This window comes from Ailuropoda melanoleuca, chromosome 11, assembly GCF_002007445.2.
Source record: "Ailuropoda melanoleuca isolate Jingjing chromosome 11, ASM200744v2, whole genome shotgun sequence".
Lineage (NCBI taxonomy): Eukaryota > Metazoa > Chordata > Mammalia > Carnivora > Ursidae > Ailuropoda > Ailuropoda melanoleuca.
Genome location: NC_048228.1, coordinates 41,173,132 through 41,189,155, shown reverse-complemented (window position 1 = coordinate 41,189,155; position 16,024 = coordinate 41,173,132). Strand labels below are relative to the sequence as shown.

The 16,024-nt window shown below is 40.2% G+C and overlaps 1 protein-coding gene across 3 annotated transcripts in view; it reads left to right on the top strand.

Annotated features, from left to right (window-relative positions):
• Window positions 1-16,024, top strand: part of AFF1 (AF4/FMR2 family member 1) — a 193,346-nt gene that overhangs the window by 69,271 nt on the left and 108,051 nt on the right. The window contains exon 1 of one of the 3 annotated variants that reach the window (XM_011232364.3): window positions 440-2,864. The exons of the other annotated variants lie outside the window; for them this stretch is intronic. Within the exon in view, the coding sequence (XP_011230666.1) occupies window positions 2,848-2,864 (17 nt within the window). The 5' untranslated portion in view covers window positions 440-2,847. Of the gene's footprint in view, window positions 1-439; window positions 2,865-16,024 lie in introns of those variants that run through there. 3 annotated transcript variants of the gene reach the window in all.

The window sequence follows — 16,024 nt, the reverse complement described above, 5'->3', positions numbered from 1 at the left end:
CTTACCAGGAACCAAAGCTTTCAGGGCCCACTTACTCCTCAGTTCATTTTTCTGCTTTGCCAAATGTGGTTAAGGCAGTTCGTGCCTATCTGGGGCGGAGCGGAAAGGAGTGTCCCCAAAACAAGTTTAGGCAGCTGTAAGGGACTGTTTGCCTCACTCTCCCTGCCTGAGGTCGACTGTCACTAGTGCTGTCACTAGTGGCTGTCTCCAACCTGTCATCGTCACTAATTTGGGAAATGAACGGGTGGGCCCTGGTACCCTGCAGCCGGCTGCTCCATCTGGGAATCCCAAGAGGGCTGGACAAAACGGAAGCACAGCTCTTGGCCAGCTCACCCGAAAATTTGTTACTGGAGCCCCAGGGTGCAAGAACTCACCTGGAGGGGGTGGAGGGAGGGCAAACAAACCAGGTTCTGCCACTCACCGCTAACAAAATCTAAAGGCTGAGAGACCAGTGGTGGTGAACAAGAAAGGAATTTATTTCAGTGAAGCTAGCACCAGGAGGACAGCGGACTAATGTCCTGAGAACTGTCTCCAAGGTGCTAAGTTTATATAGGGAAAACGCAGAGCAAAGATCGGTGGGTACTCTGCAGCTGCGCGGCAGAAGGTCAGGTTGATTATTGCCTTGGGGTCAGTCATGCAGGGTCTTGCTGGTGTCAGGGCAGTCCTTATTGCTTGAGGGGGTAGTTTTGGTTCCCAACTGGATATTTTGCCCACTGGGTCCCTTGTCTGAGTTAACAGATAAAGCTGGAGGGGGAAAAAACAACAGTCAAGAGGAACAGATTTGAAGGCAAAATGGAGTCAGGGCTATGACTGGGTCTTCCTCCAATCTCATTGGAAAAGTCTTTTAATTATTGGGAAGCTATCAGTGGCAGATGTAAAGTTTTCCAAAATGCTTGAAAGCTCAAATTTTATCATTGGCAATAAATACTGTCAGTTGTTTTCCTTGAGGAAACAGGCTCACTTTGTTCACTTTTGTGAAGATGACTGCCAAAAACCCAAGTTGGAAAAACCACAGTTCATCATTCTTGCATGTAAAAATGGTAGTCCATGAAAAAACAGCTGGTTTAGCTCGCAACTCAGTTACACCAGTGCTTTTCTTCTAGACGATTGTACTTCACTCTGCAGGAGCAGAGCGGTACTTGTGTACTTCTCGTTTTGTCACAAAAAACATCAAAAAGACCTCTACTCGAGGCCTTGTTGAGGTTTAACAAAAGTAGTAATTCCTACTGCTTGCTTCATTAGTTACCTACTGTAACTGCTAGTCTGTGGTGGTGAAGAATGCGGTGTTACTAGTTCTGTTTGCAGCCACTGCCTTGGTTGGGGCTCAGGTGCCTGCAGTTACCCCACAATTGCTTTTGCACCATTAGTGCAAATGTCAGCACAGTCAAAAAGATCATGTCTTTGTGTTATTATAAAAATAGTTTTGACCTCTCAGAAGTTCTTGGGGACTCCCAGGAGCCACTAATCACACTTTGAGATCCACACATAAAGATGCATTGGGCCTTCCTCCCAGCATTGTATTTTTTCTTGCCAGCGGTCAACATGCCTGCGTTCCGTGGCTTGTTAGTAATACAGTCTGGAGTCTGTCTTTGTGAGGGGGACAACAATGTACCGGTTCCAGGTAGTACTGAGGAGTCTCCAGGCAGGCATTCAATCAGCATTCGTGTAAGAGCTCCCCATTCCTCCAGTGTGCTCCTGGAGCCCAGGGGTTGCTGTAGCACAGCCTCCCTCCATCTCTGCCTGCCTTAAGGTTTGTCCTGCTTACCTGCAGGCACTGTTGAAATACCTTCCCTGGTCCTCTTAGGAGGACCCATTTTCCTTTGTATTTCTTACACAGTGTTTACTGTATTGTTGGTTTGCATCCTCGGTGATTGTGTTTTAAATGTCAATCCCAAAATGAGTTACTGTTTACTTTGTAAACTGTGTTGTCCAAAAAAGGGAAGGGCGTTTTGTAAATGTTTTCTCAATGTAATGAAATCAAAACCGAAAGCGAACAAAGTAAAACAAGGGTGCGTTAGTCGCACATTTCCTGACTGCAAGCATTGGAATGATCAGAAGTAGCGAACGCGGTTCACTGCTGTGGCTTTTTTCCTTGCTCACTGTAGCCTCTTGGTGCCCAATATTCAACAAATATTCAAATTGGAGCTGGAGTTCTGAGCGGCCGGGTACTGTGTGTTCCCGCGGTGTGTTTGTACATTGTTAAAAACCTGGCAGGAGAGCACTAGCCAGGAGCCTGCAGGCGGGGCTCGGCCGCGAGCGAGCGAGCGAGCACGCTGCGTCGGCGCCCGGGCTAGGTGCCCCCGCCCGGCGCAGCCTCCGGCTCGGGCCCGCGGAGCGCCGTGCCCATTTAAGGAGGCGGACCATACCACCAGAACTTTCTTGACAGGGGGTATTCAGGCGAACTCGGACAACTTTCGGCGAGCCGAAAGACGATTTTGCTTTTCTTCTAACGCAGGCCCGAGTTCTAGTGCCGCTCGGTGGGAGCTGTGCGCTGGTGGGCTTTGGACGTGGGCTTCTTAGGTTTCCCTTCTGCGAAATCGCCCCGAGGGATCTCACTGGCTCTGAATTCGGACGCGACGTTCCCCGAGCTGGTCCAAAGTGTGGTTCGCCTGCAGAGGCCCCAGTGCCCGGATGTCCATCAGGATTAGTGCGAGCCAATACGGTCGGAGCCCGAGGCTGCGCTGAGGACGCCCGGGCTCGGGAGCAGGTAGTCCCGTAACACCGGGGAGTCGCGCTGGGGAGACCGTCCCCGCCCGGCCCCGGCAAATGGTGAGCGCGGCGCTGACAGAAGGGCCGCGGGTTGAAGGCTCCGATGGACAGAAGTCCTTGAGCTCTGTAAACTGAATTATGGCAGCCCAGTCAAGGTAAGCCAGGCACCGAGAGAAACTTTTTAAATGTGTTCGTGGCTAGGGGAATTGAAGGTTGCGGGCAGCGGTGGGGGAGGGAGGGTTGGGGTGCTGCGAAGAAGACCGGCAGGAAGCAGCTTTGTCATTGCTTTCTTATCATTCCCGATGCTGTGGTTCATTACTTAATGTCAGATTTAAAAAAAAAAAAACAGTTGGGAGAGCATACTGGACAATTCCTGCAGAGGAGAGGAGAGGGGTTGAGTTAAAAGTGAAAAGTTAAATTTCTACTGTCTTCCAAAATAATTGTTATTCTCGGAGGAATTGTTTTAACTTGGTTGCCTTTGCCCAAATTTTTCATTTAGTTTCTTTGTGCACCTCCCTTTGGTTCTCCTGATTTGGGGGTGGCGGGGCGGAGGGAACTAGTATTTTGATCGGAATTTTAGAAATCATTTCATGTAAAAACAGCTCGCTTGGAGAAGGTGGTTGAGAATTTGGCTGGTGGGTGATCGAAAATTTGACTGCTAAAATGTATTCCACGTAAAACGGCACAGCTTGCGAGTATCTGCTGAGTAGGCAAAGACCGGGAATGTGCCTGGGTTGGTGAGGGGAGAGGATAATGAACCGCAGTTGCTGTCAGAGGAACGCTATTGTAAGAACCTCCAGCTCTGACTTTCCATAGTTGGTTCCTTTTTTTTTTTTTTTTCTGGTAATGAGTGTTAAGGAGTGATGACAAGGCATTAGTGATCATTACACGATTCAGACTGCCGTGTGTGAGTTCATTTTAGTTGTGACAGCAGTTGGTGCTTAAGGGAAACTTAGAGTTATATTTAAGTTCTTTTTTTAACTTTTAGTTTTACTAGAAAGCAGTTTGGTGTCACCTGTTTAAAGTAATAAGGCTCTTCGAGTTGATATTTGATGGAGTACAGTGATTTGGGGATGTCTTTGAAGGCTAAATACGTTTCAGGTCTGAAAACTGAAAGAAATAGATGCTCGAATGCTGAAGTTTGGGCTCTATAAAATTCGAGACTTTTTCCTAGGAGAACCTTCTAGGAAGAGAAACAACTACTCCATAGAGTGTGCTCTTTGGTTTATATATTTAATCCTCTCAACTCCGTGGTGTATCCCCTGCCCCATGTTCTTGGTTGTTTTAAGAAAGGTGTTCTTAACTTGTGACCAAGTAGTGGGAGAACTTCGATGAGAAGCAGAAGTTGCATCTTTGCCAACCTCTAATGAAATTTAACTGCCAAGGGGGTCTATGGAATAAAGCCTTAGATTAAGATGCCTTGGTCTAAGAAATTAAGTAAATACTATCCAACAGAACTCAATGATACAGAGCTGGGGTCTGAACTCAGGTGCAAGTCATGTCAATGCCTCAGCTCTTAAACTAAGAGTAAAAGGAGACAATAGCTAATTGGACGCTGCGTGCAGTGTGCCAGGCACAGCTGCTTTAATTGGATTATCTCTTTGATCCTTCTCAGTCACTTAAATAGGTAAGTACTTTTATTTTTCACATTTATCGTGAAAGAAACTGAGGCCCAGCCCGCGTGTTTCTCGCCTGAGGTCACGTAGGTAGAGCAATGCCTGACTGGGCTACTCTGCAGCATTTCCTTACTTCCAGACTTCCCCTTTAATCCTTCAGGTGAGGTGTGAAAAGGGAACTGCAAAGCCTCAATGTAAGTGTACAAAAAGCAATGTCTGCTAAAAGTGCTTTGCTACAAAATGGGAAAATCTGAGTTATCAGTATGGTAGTTCAACTTGTTACTAATAGAAATAGGAGGACTGTATATATCTGGTCTTCTACCTGGCCTTCAAACATGCCCTTGAACCAGGAAAAAAGCCACAAGGCCATGATGTCTGTGGTTTTCTTAGCCTGCATAATGGGAGTGTATCTCACAAGTGGTAAATATTCACTTAATACAGTTACATCTGGATTGTGGTCTGTGCTCATTTAGACATTGTGTTTTTCTTTCTTTCTTTTCTTTCTTCTCTTTTCTTTCTTTCTTTCTTTCTTTCTTTCTTTCTTTCTTTCTTTCTTTCTTTCTTTCATTTTATTTATTTGAGAGAGCAAGAGAGAGCAGTGGGAAGGGGGAGAGGGAGAAGCAGACTCCCCGATGAGCAGGGAACCCGATGTGGGACTCAGTCCCAGGAGTCTGGGATCATGACCTGAGCCAAAGGCGGACGCTCTACCGACTGAGCCACCCAGGTGCCCCTAGACATTATATTTTGTGGGACAGTAGGTAGTCTTTGAGATCTAAAGAGAAGGTCACCCATAGTTTTGGATTTCAAGGAAACCTCAAGATGGGTCAAATTATTGAGAGTAGTGCTAAGAGAAACAAAACCATCACCTCTGATTTATAATCTAGGGTAGTAAAATCCTGCCCAGGTGCCAGCCACAGTGTCTGTTTGCTCTCGGAACAATTAGTTTGGATTGTTGGACTCATTGGCCCTTAAGATTCATAGCTCAGTTTGTTCTAAACACAGTTGTTTCATTGTGCACTATTTAAAATAGTTTGACTTTTTTCCCCCTTAGAAGAGGCAGATGAGAACTTAGATGAAAATGAATTTAGTGGCACTGACAGTGAATACATGAGATGGCCATGGCACTTCTCTGTCATTATTTGGCATTGCTGTAAGGTGATATTCTTCATTTGATACTTGCAGTTGGTATGTGACTAATTTTTCTTGTGAATAGGCTAGGCAGGGTATTCCTTTTCTGTAGTCAGCTCCCTAAGATGTTGTCTCACATTTTTAGTATCTCCCGCATAAGCTAGAAGTATTCTGAATGAGGGAGGGACTGCCTAAGTATTTCTTAGCATGTGAACCTTTATAAATTGAAGTTGACCAGTTCCCTCCCTCATTTTAAACCTTAAAGTAGGGGGGAAAGCCCCTAAAAGTAGGAAGTTGATTATTCTGTTTTGCTTTGTGGCTCATTGTTTTCTCCCAGAAGTGGGAGACATCTGTTGAATGAAAGGTCAGTTGCCTATGTTTTAAAAATTAGATTTTGGGTCCATATTTTGAAAGCATTTAATATTTGGTTTGAGTATTCGAGTCACTAGAAATGCAGTGTTAGAGCAGGACATATATTATGCCTCAGCTCTCAGATCGGAACCTGTAAGTACAATAGATACATTGACTACTTTCTGATGGGAATTATAACAAACTTGCTTTCTTTAATGTGAAAAGTTACAGATCATGGCTTTAGTTTCCAAATTCTCATCTAAGGCACAGAATACTTTAGAAGTATACAACCTGGCATGCCCTCTTTTGAGAATAGCTAGCCTATGAGGGGGGGAGGGGTGGGTATGGCATCTCAATAGTTTGAAGATTTATACTTTTCTGTGAGGATTAGCTTGCTTTAGATTGAGCAGTGTGTTGATGGATAAAACAGAAGGGAGGGCTTTGTCTGGTTCCTCATCTCTGCTAACCCCCTCATTGAAGCAATCCTTGAATTCTAGAAAGGAATATATACATACCTTCCTTCACCTACTCCCAGGGATTAATTAACCAGTTTTAAAATGCACCTCATGCTCCTGGAGAAGCCCTGCCCCCCCCCCCCCGGGGGGAGTGGGGGAGTTGAAATTCTGTAGGAGAGTAGCATCTGGTGGCTGAGCACATCTCAGAAGAAAGCACTTTCAGACAAATTGCAAAAGGAAATTAGGTTTAGTCCGTTCTCCCACAGCGTTTTTGTTTGAATTTGACTGAAGTTAATGTTAATGAAGTTTAAAAAATAATAATAAGAAAGCAAAGTCAGATTGTTCCCAAGATTATTATGAAGCCGGTTTTTGGTGGATCTCTTTGGTGAGGGAAATTTTTCCATTGCAAAAAGCATTGCTCTTAAACTGGTACAGAACCAGTTCTGCTCTGTCCTCTGCCCTCCTGATTTGCGAGCTACTGATTACATTGGAAGAAAATTCATGAGAGCAAAGAAGCGCTGATTGAGTATGAGCAAATAGCAAAGAAGAATGCTATGGTATTTTGGAAAGTGCGGTTCAAGGGAGTGATTTTGAGAGGGAAATAATTTATGCAGTATTATGACCCACTGAATGTCTTCATTTTTTCCCTTATGACGCCACTGTAAACAGTGTCCTTGACAGAAGAGAAACACAGACAGGTCTCTTAAGTGATTTCCTTCTAGTTCATCCTGAGAGCCAGCTGAGCTTCCTGACTCACAGACTACAGCTTCTTCCAAGATAAAGAAGGAGAATTGAGTCATTTTTTTTCAGTCAGCTAGTTTATGGGGACGTCCTTTGGCAACATTCATGCAAGTGATCTCTCAAGAGATTTAGGGGATTCTGTATGAGAGCATGAAAAGGTATTCAATAGCTGCTTCTGTACTGTTTAGAAAATGGAATTTAGTGAATGCTGCATTTAAGCAATTTAAATTTCATGTATTTTCAGTAATGAAAAATGTTATCTTAATCATGGATAAGAGGGAAATCTCATTTTGGTACTGTCGTTTGGTTTGAGCCCCCAAATCTGTATATTACCCAATAGCTGTAAAGTGGAGGAATTATAAAGCCAATTATTTTCATTGCTGCTTTGAGATATAACATACAATTTGATTGCTTCTAAATATATAAACTTAGTTTTCTATTAGGAAATTTCTCCATTTCATTTGTTTTCCAAGATTGGCAAATAAACTTAATTCCAAAATCTGTCTTTTAAAAGAGAAAGTCCTGTGAGTTGTAGTGAGAACTACAACTGGTGGCGCCTTCTGATTTTCCCTCCCTACTAGTTGGAAATACAATCTACGTCTTTAGGACAAAGTTTCTTGGCTCAGAAGTACAAACGTAACAAGCTTGGATATCATAATCTCTGTTGTGGTTCAGTTACGTTTTATTGGCATAGGGTGTGTGCATAACTTTTACAGCAGCTTAAATGATTACCCTTCTTACATAAGTGAAAAAAATTGGGAGAGATAAAGCTGTAGTATTTAGCTCTGCTTCAGGTTGTTTTTAATTTTATTATGAATATACATGTATTCATTTGCTCAGAATAATACAGGAGGTTGAATGCACAGTAATATCTTGCTCAACTATAAATGTATCAGGTGGAGCTTAGCTTTAGGCCTCAAGGGGAAAAATAAGATAACGCTTGGTGTTAATGCCCTAGAGACCCTAAAGTAAAAATTAACTTCAAAACAATCCCAAGTGCTGACTTTTTGTGTCTTGGCAGTGATCAGTGTTGAGAATCTCCTCTGTGCAAACTTTTCCCTTTTCCAAGCTGTCCACAGTAAGTTAAAGCTTAACCCGATGGTCACAAAGCCAGCAGACTTAATATTCTGAAAGTCTTGTTCTCTGGTGAACGTGTTTTCTTGTTATGGTTTATTGGCTTTGTTTTTAATTTAACCTGATTGAACAATCAGATTCTTAAGGCTGTTACTTAAGCAGTAATTTGAGGTCAGGTTTAATATATTAAAAAGAATCCCAGTAGTGACATCCTGTCAAAAAGAACTGAAGCTCACTGAAGGGGCAAATATATATCGTCGATTGACTCCTAAATGGCCATTACTTTGGTATTAAGTATTATATCTCCAAAGGGCACCCACAGTTTGACCACACTCTAAAAGTACCAAGAATTGTTGTTGCTCCATAATGTTGTTGCTCACATAGTGATGAATACTTGGAGACCTATGGGCCACATGATCCTTTGGGTGGGCTGGAGAGAGTTAAGAATGTAACTCTTGAGTCACTGGCTTGCCTGTATTTTACCCCAAATGATCTTGCCTTTCTTTTTAGTATTGCTTACTGCTGGATTGGCAAGTAGACAAATAAAAGAATATTTTAGATGCAGGGTAGTCCTATTAAGTTCAAGGTTCTCAAACTTGACAGTAGAATCACCAGGAGTGCTTGCCAGTGTGCTGATTCCACCCCCCGAGATTCTGATTGGACAGGTCTGGGGTGGAGCTTGGGTGGAGACCTGCTTCTCTGAGGCCAGCCGCGCCCCCCCCCCCCCCCCCCCCCCCCCNCCCCCCCCGCCACTACCCTTTGTGGAGTCTGTGTGTGAGAGATACATAAAGTATATCGTGCATTGCAGTTACATTTTGACTTAATATTTGCTCCTTCCCCCGTTGAAATAGACAAGAGGTTGGTAGGAAAAGTAGATCTCCATCTCTGTAAATTTATGTTAATCTGTCGCAAACTGCAATTGCTCAAGTGTCCAGATGCACTAAATTTAAGAAGTAAAAGGAGAAGGAAGGTACCAAGAAGTAATGCCCAAGTTTGATAATGCAGCACTTTCCTAAGAATTGTTTCTTCCAAGGACCTGGTTATGTAATTTGCCCATTCCTGCCCATTCTGGGCTGCCTCCCAAAACTATGAATGCACACGCTACACACACACCCCAGTTTATCAGGCTGCACATGTTTTTGTTCCCAGGGGAAAAGTTACAACTGTGAATCGGTCAATTATACCCAAACTTTATGAAACTGAAAGGTGGTGGTGGTGGTGTTTTTGTTTTGTTTTGTTTTTAACAAAACATTGCCTTCGTCTACTGTCGTTGAACAAATAATGTTCAACAAAAATTTTAAATGGGACTCCTACTGGGAAGTAAATGTTCAAATTATAGCAGATGTCAGTTCCTGTAACAAAATTCAGGAAACACTTTCTGGTATGTGGGTGTTGTAACTCTTCAGTTCTTGGAACTTTCCTTCAGGAAACTGTCCTGTCAAAAGGGGGGCAGTTGGTAAAATATGTAGCACAATTCACAAACAGTGTCCTGCAGTGTAATTAAATTTTGATTTGGTGCATATGTTTTCGTGGTCATACTAGAGTCTGCTCTCTCACGTGACTTTCATCCTGGATCATGTGCATCTGGATAACTTGTTAAGTTGCTCCCCTTATTCTTGTTACCTTAAAAATGCAGGTGTGCCTGATTTACTATGGGTGTGAATTTTTGGAGTGGTATAAAATTAACCAGTTCCCATTGTTTTGGGTAAAAGAGTGAAACCTGTTTCCTAGTTTTGCAGAAATTGCTTGTTTTTTTCTCCTGATTAAGAAATTAATATTTTACCATAGACATTTCTTTTTTTTAAATGTTTTTTTATTATATTATGTTAGTCACCATACAGTACATCCCCGGTTTCCGATGTAAAGTTCGATGATTCATTAGTTGCATGTAACACCCAGTGTGCCATGGACATTTCTAAGTAAGATGGCCCATCTAGTAAGTTGGTAGCTTCAGCTGTCATGAGTCCATGATACTATGATTTGTGTGTGTGTGTGTGTGTGTGTGTGTGTGTGTTTTAAAGGAAAACAGAGCCTCTTGAGTTAATACGCTGAATTTTAAATACTTTAAAAATTTTGTTAAAAGGGATATTGGTACAAAATTCTGGACAGTAACACATAGCTAACTCTCATTTTTTTTTTTTTTCAAGTAACGTAGATCTGCAATTACACTTCTAGGAATTAGGTTTTTCTGTTGTAGCCAATGTATCTCCCTTTACCCCCTCACTTCCCTTTTAGAGTTAAACTATACTTGTGCTAACTCTCCATTTAAAAAAGCTGTGTAAATATAAACTTTGTACCACAGGAAAGAAATTAGGCAGCCGCATTTACTGACATTAGCATAGTAAAAAGATACAGTGCAACCCAGTATGTTACATTTGTTTCCAAAATCAGTTTCTAGCTGAAAATGTTGGAAAGAATAGAGAGATGATTGTTGTCTGCTTGTCGTGTTACTTGGTTTTAGTAAAATTCAGAATAACTGATTAAACAGTTTTTGTTTTTAAGTGGGAACTGTGCCCAGAAGCCAAAAAACTCTCAATTGGAAGTTAATAAAAGATTGAGTTTGATAATTTTGATCATTTTGTTGATAGTGTGCGGTTTTTGTTTTAAATTTCACGACAGATGCCTTATTCTTACAAATAGCTTCGTATTTTTCTTAACAGTCATGTTTTGCTAAGGATAAAGTGAAAATCATAGATTTACTTAATGTGGACTTTAATTCGTAGGCTTTGAAAAGATTATGATAGTTCTCCTGATAAGCCTAGAATAAAACCTGGTCTCTTCCTGAGGTCATCCATATTCTGGTGGTACTTCCAAGGTGTTGGTATTATCTATTATTTCAAAGAGTAAAGTAGAAACTTTACTCCTACTTGGTCTTTCGGTAGCTTGGTAAATGACTTTTTTGACAGGAGGGGAGGAGAATAGCTTGCTTTCATCAGGATATATTCACTATCACCCAGATCTTTTATCTCTTATTTACTTCTCGTTTTATGAATCTTTTTCTTAGCCCAAGTTGGTTTTTTTTTTCCTTTACAACTTTGAGGTATATTTTACGTATCATAAGAGTTGCCCATTTCAAGTGTATATCCAGTTATCTTTACTAACTGATACAACCATCGCCATAAATCGTTTTTAGGACATCTTGTCTCCTCAGTAAAATCTCTCATGTCTGTTTGTAGGTAATCCCTGTTCCTAGCCCCATGCAACAGTCTTTCTGTGTGTAAATTTGACTTTTGTGGGTACTTCACATACATGGAATGTTGTGGTTTCTTATATCTGGCTTTTTTCACTTGCGTAATTTTTTTGAGTTTCATCTATGGCGTAGCATGTTATCAGTTCTGTCCTTGTAATAACTGAGTAGTATTCTGTCCGAATATGATAGACTGGTGGTTGTGTATGTGTGTATGTTCACGGGGTAGGGGTGGCTATTATGAATAATGCTCCTATGAACATTTGCATGCAAGTCTTTATGTAGACATACATTTTCCTTTTGCTTGGTTGAATACCCAAGAGTGGGATTGCTGCGTCCTAGGATAGTTTTATGCCTTTTGGAAAAACCACTACACTGTTTTCAGACTATATGTCCACCCTAGCCCATATTTAAACTGATCTAATTCAGTCAATTTTTTGCAAGCTATTTTACTACCTTTAGAGTCAGCTGGGCTGTGGAACTGGTGGCTCTGAGATCTGATCAATTTTGCATTGGTTATTAAAAAATAATGTGATGTTTTAAATACATATGGCTTAAAAACACAACAACTATTTTTTCATAGAAATACTTTATAGTATTCCTAAAATTGGGCTTTTTGATGAAGAAACTTATATCAAGGAATATTTAAAGAAAACCAGATTAACATTTAAAGTATCAATGCATGTTTTTGTCAAAGTAGGAAATAAATCTTCCAACACACAGCTCATAAACCCCGCAAATAGCTGTGTATATGTTTATAAAATATATATTTTATAAATATATATAAATTTTATGCATATACCATATATATACATATATGTATATATATAAATCCTTTATTTCAGAACTGCAGAATAGCCCTAGAAATTATTATATAAATGTGTAGTTTTTTTTTTTTTAAATAAAAACATTCAGGCAAAAATTAGCTGTTCCCATTCACTGCAGTCTTGAATGCAGAGATAGGTTATCTGAGTAGAGCTTCTGGAAATTATCTTTAAAACTTGGGTCCTGCTAGGGGAGGGTGGTGACCATATGCCCCCAATCGGTGGTGTGTTCCAAACTCCAGGAAAAGATAGATCTATTTTATGAACAAAAATACTTTATGAAATGCTCTGAAATTGTCTTTAGATATGTGTGTGATGGTAGTGAAAGTGAATCACGTTTCCAGCACTCCGGCTGCTGTTCTGTCAAAGAGCTGTGAGGCCTGGTTAGCGGTCTCCTACATGGCTGCCTTTAATGAGTCTGCCCCGTGTGCTTTCAGCTTTAGAGCCTCAACATTATGGCATGTTACTGGAATTCACTGCTTCTGGGTATTAATTTACCTATCCCTTTTAAAGATTATATCAGCATTAATAGCTTTATGACTGTGGCCAATTCACATACATGAACAGTGCTTTTAATATTATCCATATTATGTATTGATGAGTGCCTCATTGCTCACTGAGAGCCAGCCGCAGTGTGTGCAGGGCCCTGAGCTGGTTCAGACAGATATATCTGTCTCCCGACATGAAGAGCAGCTCATAACTGGTTGGGGGGTGGAGTGGAGGACAGAAAATTAAGCAAACAAACTGGCCAATGAAACAATCACAAACTGTTAAAGCACCATGACATAAAACAAATGGGGTGTCGTGACGGAGAATAATGAGAGTGTGGAACTTGATCTCATGTCAGCCACAAGGATCTCTGACAAAGTTGACCTGAAGTGGAGAAAAAGCAGGTCATGATGTATGTTAGGACTAACTGCCCTTTCAGAATATACATGGAAATAAGTGATAAAAGTGGAAAGGATGGTATTTTTAAACAGGGCAAATATGGTTTTAGGAAATACTGCCATGTGGCAGTTTCTTGAAATAAAAATTATTTTTGTGGATTAATTCTATCAAAACTCAGCCCTGTGGTTTTCGTTTTGTTTTGTTGTTTTTATTTATTTATTTATTTTTTTTTTTTAAAAAGATTTTATTTATTTATTCGGCAGAGATAGAGACAGCCAGCGAGAGAGGGAGCACAAGCAGGGGGAGTGGGAGAGGAAGAGGCAGGCTCATAGCGGNTTTTAAACAGGGCAAATATGGTTTTAGGAAATACTGCCATGTGGCAGTTTCTTGAAATAAAAATTATTTTTGTGGATTAATTCTATCAAAACTCAGCCCTGTGGTTTTCGTTTTGTTTTGTTGTTTTTAATAAAGGCAAAATGAGTTCCATAACAAATTGTACTTTTAAAATAGAGACTCTATTTTCGAAGAGTTTTCCTTAATTGGTACGTAAATATAAACAAGTTAAACATGTGGAAAAGAAATTTGAGAGTACATTTTTCTTAGTTTGGAAAGCCATCCAATAAGGATTGGCGATGGATTTAGGGAAGTCCCAGCTCAGTCCAGTCATAAGGAAGTGAAGATTTAGACAGTAAGGACGGTATTTAGCCTGGCTATTAAATACAAAGGTTAATTTACAAAGCAACCTTTCATGCATGTGAAGGACTGCTATAGGAAGTGTGGTGAAAGATGGCCTCCACCTCGCCAAAAACAGATCTTGAATTAATAAATTATATATGTTAAGGGGTTTAAGGAAAAGCCCAGGAATGAACTTCTCTTTGAAGATAATTAAACATGAAAACACAGTGGAAGATGGAATTCTTTTAGTCTGTTTGAAATAGGAAATAATCTTCTACCTTGGGTATTTTAGGAAGTAGCAGCTGGTTTAAGTACCTTTTTCTCAAGGGATTCTGTGGCTTCTTGGAAAAAAAAAAGTGATCACAACGAACTACTATAGGAACTGAAAGTTCTTACCTCTGCCCGCACCACAGCTGTGTCTGATTATGCGAAGTTACTTCAGGGATCCTGCATTCATTATCACATCTCTTTCGTACCTCTGTTTTACAGTTACTTTCAAATAAACATATTTACTTGTGGCCCTCTTGTGGCATAAAATATGATAATTTTGTGAATGTATTGTGAACATATAAAAAGAACGTATATTCTTTATTTTCAGGGTCCAGAGTTAAATGTGGATTTGTACGTTAGACCTGCCTTACATAATTTCTGTATTCTTATTTTTGTCCATTCTGTGGACTGAGAGATAGAATAAGTCTGATATAATTAATGAGCTTCTGTTTCTCCTAATAATCTTCTGAAGTCTTTGCTTTACGAATGTTCATCCAATGCTTTTGTTACATAGATATTCATAACTGTTACGTCTTCATTTTAAATTGCCCCCCCTTTGAAGTATTACTTTTAAGGCTTCTTCCAGAAGGTTTGAGTATTGTATATTTTTTGAAAGCTATATTTGTGTATCTTTTATCTATGTGGAATTTGTTTTGGTTTAAGGAGTGAGGGTTCTGGAGTCCTCCTTTCTCTCAAAAGTAGTCATTCTGTTCTATTCAAGACCCATTGTCAAAACTGAATCACTGTACCTTTATAATATAGTGTGTTACTATGCAAGAGAGCTGATCTCCCTTCTTTACTCGTGCTTTTGGAATTTTCATGGATATATTTCAAGATCAACTTGAGTATTTTGTTTAAAAAAAAAAAGCTAGTGGCCTTTTAATGGGATAACTTCCTATAAAAACCTCATCCTGTTTTTCAGAAGTATTAAAGTTTTAGACAGGATTACTGTGTTCTTTGCAGATTTTCATGGAATGGAAAAGAGTAGGTTTGAGTGCCAGGGACTCCTGAATCACTAGTCAGACACCACTTGTTTATTTTGGGGACATTTGGGAAATCTTGTTTGCCTCAGTTTCTCCAGGAGGAAGTGAAAATATACATTTGCTTTTGTCCCAAATGAATGCATTGTTAATCTTACTCTCTGGAGTAGAATTGTATTTCTTTTTTTTTTTTTTTTAAAGATTTTATTTATTTATTTGACAGAGATAGAGACAGCCAGCGAGAGAGGGAACACAAGCAGGGGGAGTGGGAGAGGAAGAAGCAGGCTCATAGTGGAGGAGCCTGATGTGGGGCTCGAACCCGTAACGCTGGGATCACGCCCTGAGTCGAAGGCAGACGCTTAACCGCTGTGCCACCCAGGCGCCCCTAGAATTGTATTTCTGTAGGTGACTCACATTGGACTTTAGGCAGAAGGAGGATTTTGTAGTCTCTATTGCTGTAGAGAAGATATCACTTTCTTTTTCTTTTCTTTTTTTTTTTTAAACTTTCTCTTTCTCTCTCTCTCTCTCTCTCTTTTTTTAAAATTTTGTTTTTAAGTAATTTCTACACCCAACATGGGGCTTGAACTCACAACCCGAGATGAAGAGTTACATGCTCCACTGACTGAGCCAGCCAGGCGCCCTGGGAGGACCTCACTTCCTAGCAGATTTTTTTTTTTCATTCACTTTTCCTTGACCGTAATAGATAAAATTTCGACTCTTTAAAATATTCTGTAGTTCAGTAAAACAAAAGGAACAATATACTAAAGTTAATTATAATTAAAATGAAAGAGAAACGTCTTCTGTAATTTTCAGCAACTTGACCAAACATTTTCTTTTTGTTCTTTTTCCACTTTTTCTTTAATATTAAATGTTAGCACATTTTGAATCATTCTTGATATGTGTTTGGTAGGTGATTTATTCAGTGTAGAGGGGAAAAGATGAGGTGGAGTTTACTGTAGGCTGTTGTGATTTTTTTTTTGTCATTTTGTCTTAAATTTGAAGAGGAACATAAGACTTCTAGTTCTTGTATACTTAGAAATGCCAAAAAAAAAAAAAAAAAAAAAAAAAAAAAAAAAAATCACGCCCTGAGCCGAAGGCAGACGCTTAACCGCTGTGCCACCCAGGC